Source organism: Medicago truncatula, chromosome 7 (genome assembly GCF_003473485.1).
Source record: "Medicago truncatula cultivar Jemalong A17 chromosome 7, MtrunA17r5.0-ANR, whole genome shotgun sequence".
Classification (NCBI taxonomy): Eukaryota; Viridiplantae; Streptophyta; class Magnoliopsida; order Fabales; family Fabaceae; genus Medicago; species Medicago truncatula.
This window is the reverse complement of record NC_053048.1, coordinates 46,427,179-46,434,864: the sequence shown is the minus strand read 5'-3', so window position 1 is coordinate 46,434,864 and position 7,686 is coordinate 46,427,179. Positions and strand designations below refer to the sequence as shown.

General features: G+C 34.1%; 1 protein-coding gene across 1 annotated transcript; it reads left to right on the top strand.

Moving 5' to 3' along the window:
- Positions 1 to 393: 393 nt before the first annotated feature.
- LOC11445273 (pleiotropic drug resistance protein 1) lies at positions 394 to 6,904 on the top strand. The gene is made up of 21 exons (XM_039828165.1): positions 394 to 417; positions 530 to 612; positions 1,064 to 1,148; positions 1,249 to 1,353; positions 1,671 to 1,724; positions 1,818 to 1,908; positions 2,001 to 2,302; positions 2,651 to 2,932; positions 3,026 to 3,342; positions 3,438 to 3,601; positions 3,693 to 3,811; positions 3,904 to 4,113; positions 4,163 to 4,288; positions 4,377 to 4,709; positions 4,904 to 5,194; positions 5,282 to 5,365; positions 5,462 to 5,595; positions 5,715 to 5,942; positions 6,036 to 6,207; positions 6,302 to 6,556; positions 6,638 to 6,904. The coding sequence occupies exons 1-21, from the start codon at positions 409 to 411 to the stop codon at positions 6,902 to 6,904; spliced, it is 3,711 nt and encodes a 1,236-aa protein (XP_039684099.1). The 5' UTR covers positions 394 to 408.
- The last annotated feature ends 782 nt before the right edge of the window (positions 6,905 to 7,686 follow it).

The window sequence follows — 7,686 nt, the reverse complement described above, 5'->3', positions numbered from 1 at the left end:
GGAGAGTTATGATGAATTAGAGGCTTTAAAATGGGCTGCAATTCAGAGACTTCCAACTGTTACACGTTTGAGAAGAGGTTTATTGATTAACTCTGAAGGAGAGGCTAATGAAATTGATGTTCACAAAATTGGATTACAAGAAAGAAAATATTTGTTAGAAAGACTAGTGAGAATTGCTGATGCTGATAATGAAAATTTCTTGTTGAAGCTTAAGGATCGCATTGATAGGTAACATTTTTCAATCTTTTATATTTTATTTTATCCTAGCTTATAAAAATGTACTTATGATATAACAGAGTTGGAGTTGATATTCCTACAATTGAAGTTCGATTTGAAAATTTGAAGATTGAAACAGAAGTTCATGCAGGAAAGAGAGCTTTACCTACCCTCACTAATTACACTCTTGATATGGTAGAGGTATGTAGTAGTACTATGTAAATAATGACATTCAAAAATCAATATCAATTGTTTTGATATTGGAGAATACTCTAATACATTAATTTTTTTATTTTTTTATTTTATTTCAAAGGCTCCATTGAACTCTATTCTAAGAAGAAGAAGACAACATGTGAATATTCTTCAGGATGTTAGTGGAATAATAAAGCCTGGCAGGTAATAAAGAAATGAATATTAATTCGTATGACATGACATTTACACGTCGACACCGGTAATTAATAATTTTAAAAATTAATTAATTGAATGTAGCCACATATATAAGTGTCGTGTTGGTGTCAGAGACACCGATATGTATCAATGAGAACACCTGAAATGCCTTCAATGTGAAAAACAGAATAATTGAATGAAACCACTTGTGTTCAACACCGAACACATCTTCTATGTGAAATGTTGATGCTACATAATAATTCCAGCTATGTATCATTACAAACAGAAATGAATATCTTAATCTATGTCATAAGGTGTGAACTTAGTGGTAAGAATTTGACCTTGTAACCTAAATGAACGGCGTTCAATTTCATCGGAGATGATTGTAAATTAGAAATGTTCAATTGTGTCAATTTAATTATAATATACTCACAATTTTTACTCTAAAACATATATCCAGGATGACATTGCTTCTGGGACCTCCAAGTTCTGGAAAGACCACACTTCTCTTGGCTTTGGCTGGCAAACTTGATCCCAAGCTAAAGGTTAATTAAGACATAAACAAAAATATGTTATTCAATTGCTAAATGATGCTTCCACATTTGGGATTTCTAGATTGCTAATGAGGTGCAATTTCATGAACAGTTTACTGGAAAAGTGAGTTATAATGGTCATGAGATGAAAGAATTTGTACCCCAAAGAACTGCTGCTTATGTCAGTCAAAATGATCTTCACCTTGGAGAATTGACTGTCAGAGAAACGATGGCCTTCTCCGCAAGAGTCCAAGGCGTTGGGCATCAATATGGTTAGTATGCGCCATTGCATTTTTCATTACTTATTTCTTCTCAAAGTAATATTTGAAAGGAAAAAATTTGACTTTGCTATTGTGTAGATATGCTAGCAGAGGTGTGTAGAAGAGAAAAAGAGAAAAACATTATCCCTGATCCAGATATCGATGTATTTATGAAGGTAAGAGCGAGTGTAACACAAATTACTTTCATGTTTTCGATTTACTATAGAATTACTAATACACAATGATTGTTGGACTAATGAGTTATAATGCTCAGGCTGTTGCAACTGAAGGCCAGAAAGAAAATCTAGTAGTAGATTATATTCTAAAGGTAAAAATCATACACAATCAAAACCTTCTCTGATAATCATAAAAGTAATGAAATTTTTTCTTAATTTTAATTTTATTTTCTTTATATTTTCAGGTTCTGGGATTGGAGATATGTGCAGATACTGTGGTGGGAAATGAAATGTTAAGAGGTATTTCTGGAGGACAAAGAAAACGTGTAACGACAGGTAAAACCGACGTCATTTCAATATTGAAGTATACAATTCGATTCACTACAATAAAGTGACAATGAGAAACTCTTACGAATCTATAAATACAGGGGAGATGCTGGTAGGACCAGCTAAGGCTCTTTTCATGGATGAAATATCTACTGGTTTGGATAGCTCGACAACTTTTCAAGTTGTGAGATCAGTGATGCATTATGTCCATCTTCTCAAAGGAACTGCTGTAATCTCACTCTTGCAGCCACCACCTGAGACTTACTATCTTTTCGACGACATTATTCTACTCTCTGAGGGGCATATTGTGTATCAAGGTCCCTGTGAGCATGTGCTCGATTTTTTTGCTTCAATGGGTTTCATATGCCATGCGAGGAAAGCTGTGGCAGACTTTTTACAAGAAGTGAGTGTTACTTTGGCCCTATTTGGATAAACAGATGAATTAAGCTCGTATAGCTTAAGCCTTTATCATTCAAGTACTTATATATAACTAATATAAGTTATTTCTATAACAAAAGATAAAATAAAGTCAAATTGTTTTCATATAAGTTGTTTTGATAAGTTTTGCTGGAGAGCTTATGGATATGTCATAGGATGTTTCCATAAGCTCTCTCAAACAATCTCATAAGTTGATTAATACATAAATTAAAATAAGGCAATCCAAATAGTCCACTTATCTTCTTTCGACCTCATATATGGTTAAGACACAGGACTAAGTTTTAACTGTTTAATATTTGCTATAATGTTGCAGGTGACATCTATGAAAGATCAGGAACAGTATTGGGCACAAAGAGATAAACCTTATAGATTTGTGACAGCTAAAGAGTTTGCAGAGGCATTTAAGTCATCTCATGTTGGGAAAAGCCTTGGTAATGATCTTGTTACTCAATTTGACAAGTCTAAAAGTCACCCAGCAGCTTTGACAACCAACAAGTATGGAATTGGAAACTGGGAATTATTCAAAGCTTGCTTATCAAGAGAATACTTACTCATGAAACGCAATTCGTTTTTATATATCTTCAAACTTTGCCAGGTAGGTTAGAAGTTCAAACCTTCTATTTAGTTTTTTCACTTTATGTGTGCATGATTGATTCACCTTCATCACTGAAGCCTTTATTTTTCTCAGATTGCTGTGGTGGCCACAATTACCATGACTGTTTTCCTCCGGACAGAAATGCACCATGACTCAGTGACCGATGGAAACATTTATGCGGGTGCAATGTTCTTTGGAAATATGATAATCATGTTTAATGGTCTTTCTGAACTTGACATGGCAGTCATAAATCTTCCTGTATTCTACAAGCAAAGAGGATATCTTTTCTTCCCTTCTTGGGCATATGCTCTCCCTTCATGGATTATAAAAATCCCCTTGACTATTTTGGAAGTGGCTGTATGGATATTCCTCACCTATTACTTCATTGGTTATGATCCTGAATTTGGAAGGTATAAAAGCTTAATTTCCAATACCTATTAGCAAAACTTGAAAAATTACCCTTCAATTAGTTTGACTTAGAAGCATGTTCTTTATGTAAATTCAGGTTTCTTAAGCAATTCCTTCTTATATCTTCTGTTAACCAAATGGGGTCTTCGCTATTCCGGTTCCTTGGGGCAGTTGGAAGAGACATGTCAGTAGCTTCAACACTAGGATCATTTACATTGGCTTTGCTGGTTGTCATGAGTGGTTTTTCCCTCTCAAAAGGTATTATAGATCATGGATAGAAAATTCAATATTTATGTTTATTGTTTGTATTATTTTTCTAGATTTGGAGTAACAATATATGTCTATTTCTTTGGCTTTATGGTTTCAGATGATATAGAAAAAGGGTGGATATGGGGATACTGGATATCACCTATGATGTATGCACAAAATGCCGTAGTGAATAACGAGTTCTTAGGGAAGAGCTGGAGACATGTATAATTTTGATTATTCTATATCTTCATTTTACTAATCTTATTTATCACATAAATATAATCGATTGACTGGATATGTATTTTTTATGAAAGGTTCTTCCCAACTCGACGGATTCGCTAGGAGTTGAAATTTTGAAATCTCGAGGGTTCTTTACTCAGTCTTACTGGTATTGGATAGGTTTTGGAGCAATGATTGGATACACATTACTATTCAACTTTGGTTACCTACTTGCTCTCGCTTACTTGAACCGTGAGTTTGTTCAGAGTAATAACATTAATTTTTTGAACAAAGAAGAGCCTAAAGTATGTACTAATATTGCATATTGATTATGCAGCAATTGGTAAACATCAGGTTGTAAAATCAGACCATTCTCTAGACAATGAGGATAATAGTGGAAGAAAAAGAGGAATGGTTCTTCCTTTTGAACCACATTGTGTCACCTTTGATGAAGTAACATATTCTGTAGACATGCCACAGGTAATGATAATATATATATTCAAATGGAAAAGCTTGTACTCAACTCTCATTTCTTTATTGTTAAATATAAGTCTCTCTAAACTTGAAGGAAATGAGGAATCAAGGTGTCCATGAGGATAAGTTGGTTCTTTTGAAAGGTGTCAGTGGAATTTTTAGGCCTGGTGTTCTCACTGCTTTAATGGGCGTCACGGGTGCTGGAAAAACTACTTTGTTGGATGTGCTTTCTGGTAGAAAAACTGGTGGATATATTGGTGGGACCATCACAATTTCTGGATATCCTAAGAAGCAAGAAACATTTGCAAGAATTTCTGGATACTGTGAGCAAAATGATATCCACTCTCCTCATGTTACTGTATATGAATCTTTGCTCTATTCAGCATGGCTTCGATTGCCTTCGGAAATCGAGAAAGAAACAAGGAAGGTTGGTGTTTGAATCCCATGCTTTGTATGATTTTCTGTATCCAGAATACCACACCCTTCCTTCTGCATCAAAGTCTTCATGCTTCACTCATTATGTATAAAATAATGCTGAAGCAAGAAGAATGTTGCAACAAAAAATAAACCGTTGGATGTTTTGAACTTGATAAAAAGCCTCGATTTGACTAATGGTTGCAGATGTTCATTGAGGAAGTCATGGAGCTTGTGGAGCTAAACCCGCTTAGGGATGCAATTGTCGGATTGCCAGGGGTTAGTGGTCTATCGACGGAGCAACGCAAAAGGTTGACAGTTGCAGTTGAGTTAGTGGCTAATCCTTCTATAATATTCATGGATGAGCCAACTTCGGGGCTAGATGCAAGGGCTGCATCTATTGTTATGAGAGCAGTTAGAAACATAGTGGACACAGGAAGAACAATTGTTTGTACCATTCATCAGCCCAGCATTCATATATTTGAATCTTTTGACGAGGTAAAATTAAACTTCGTAGAAAATTTAGTTTTTTGTTTGATTTCTTCCCTTATCAAGCTTCTGATCTTTATTTTCAACGAAATGTAGCTTTTCTTATTGAAGCAAGGAGGACAAGAGATATATGTGGGTCCACTTGGACACCATTCTTGTAATTTAATTAATTACTTTCAGGTAGAATTCTTATCAAAACTTTGATATCAAAGTGTGTTTTACTTCTCTAAACTGCTTCAGCACAAACTTTATCTTTGTCCACTTTTTATCATGAAGAGAATTCAAGGTGTAGGTAACATTAAAGATGGATATAATCCAGCAACTTGGATTTTGGAAGTCACTACTTCATCTAAAGAATTAGAATTAGGGGTTGATTTTGCTGAGGTGTACATAAATTCAACATTATACAGGTATTTGCCATTGTTAAAAGTCTAACAACAATTAATGGCCAACAGTTCAAAATTACTGCGAGTTATTGTATATACACAGTTTACTTATGGAAAAACTGATCCATGACATTTTATTTTAGGAGAAACAAAGCTCTTATTCAAGAATTGAGCACTCCAGCTCCTTTTTCAAATGAACTTTGTTTTCCTTCAAAGTACTCTAGGTCCTTCGCTGTCCAATTTATGACTTGTTTATGGAAACAACATTGGTCTTACTGGCGCAACCCTCTGTACAATGCCATAAGGTTTCTCTTCACAACCATTGTCGCTGTGTTGCTTGGCAGCATGTACCATAACTTTGGCTCCAAATAGTAAGATGAAACTGGAAACTGCAATTTTTTTACGGCTTTCAAACTCTTATTCTATTTATTCTAAAAGTGAATTTGTACAATAATTTATTGCAGTAAAAAGCAACAAGATTTATTTAATTCGATGGGCTTTATGTATACGGCTAGTATACTTATTGGTGTCAAGAATTGTTTCTCAGTACAACCGGTGGTAGATGTAGAGCGAGTAGTCCTTCACCGAGAAAGAGCAGCAGGAATGTATTCATCTATGGCATATGCTACTTCTCAGGTAAACAATTTCTTATCAGTCCTTATCTACATAGCCTCATACTTGAAATAATTTTCATCTATTTTTTCTAATAATATTTTTTCTCTTTATGTAGGCTCTAATTGAAATCCCTTATAATCTTGTTCAAGCTGTGGTTTATGGAATTATTGTTTATGCGATGATTGGTTACGAATGGAGTGCTACCAAGTTCTTTTGGTACATATTTTTCATGTTCTTCAACTTCCTCTACTTTACCTATCTTGGCATGATGACAGCAGCCATGACCCCAAACCTACCCATAGCCGGTTTAATTAGCGGTGCAACCATGACATCATGGAATCTCTTCTCAGGATTCCTAGTCCCACACCCCGTAAGTTTGAGCTTCGTCTGATGTTAAGTTCATATTTGTCTTCTATAAATATATTAATTGATTTTCTGTGTTTCCTTACAGAGGATTCCTTTATGGTGGAGATGGTACAGTTGGTTGAATCCAGTAGCTTGGACTTTAAATGGATTGATGACTTCGCAGTTTGGAGATATAAAAAGCAATGTTGAGATTAGAGGAACAAGTGTTCCTGTACAAGACTATTTAAGAGACTACTTTGGTTTCAGACATGATTTTTTGGGAGTGGTTGCTATTATAGTTTTTGGTTTTACAATAGCTTTTGTATTGGTCTTTGCCATATCGATCAAGATATTTAATTTCCAACGACGTTAAAGTTTCCGTTAAACACTTGTGTAAGATGGTTAAAATGGATAGCCTTTTGAATTATTTTTTCCTATCATTTTGCAGATGTATTTTTTACTCATGATATATAGTGTTGACTGTTGAGTTAAAAAGCTATTTGTATGACTTTGATTTTATACTTGTAACAGACTTTATTTCCAACAATAGAGACCCCAAGGGTGTGTTTATGAGTTAGACTTTTTGAAGGTTTTTGAGAGGAAGACTATGGAGAACTAACTCTATATTTTATCATGATACTCGAGCATATAGTAACATGATAAACTAGCATATATCATATTGAACCTGGGTTTCTTAATTGGACTTTTTTAATCTCAACAACTTATTTTTATCCAACGGTTAATAAGTATTCTCACCATTTTCACAAAAAGAAGACATTCTCACTAGATATGTCATATATATATATATATATGGGGTTTGCTAACTTAGATCAACAAAAAACATCAAGGTTCAAGTTAGCAAGTGTTCACCTTTTCATTTGGACAAAAATATCATTCATCTTTATTATTTAAAACTAATAACTTGAGGGTTACTTTAGTAATTTTTATTATAAAATCATTGTTTCTTTAAGAATATAAAATAGTTGTTAACTTACACCGATTTGCTAACTTTGACCAACTCTTGTTATGAAAATATTTATGTCACAATTACAAACAATAAACAACCAAAAAAAGACAAAACGGTTTTGACAACCTTAAAAAAAAAAAAAAAAAAAAAAAAGACAACGGTTTTGACAAAAATAGGTTACACTTTTT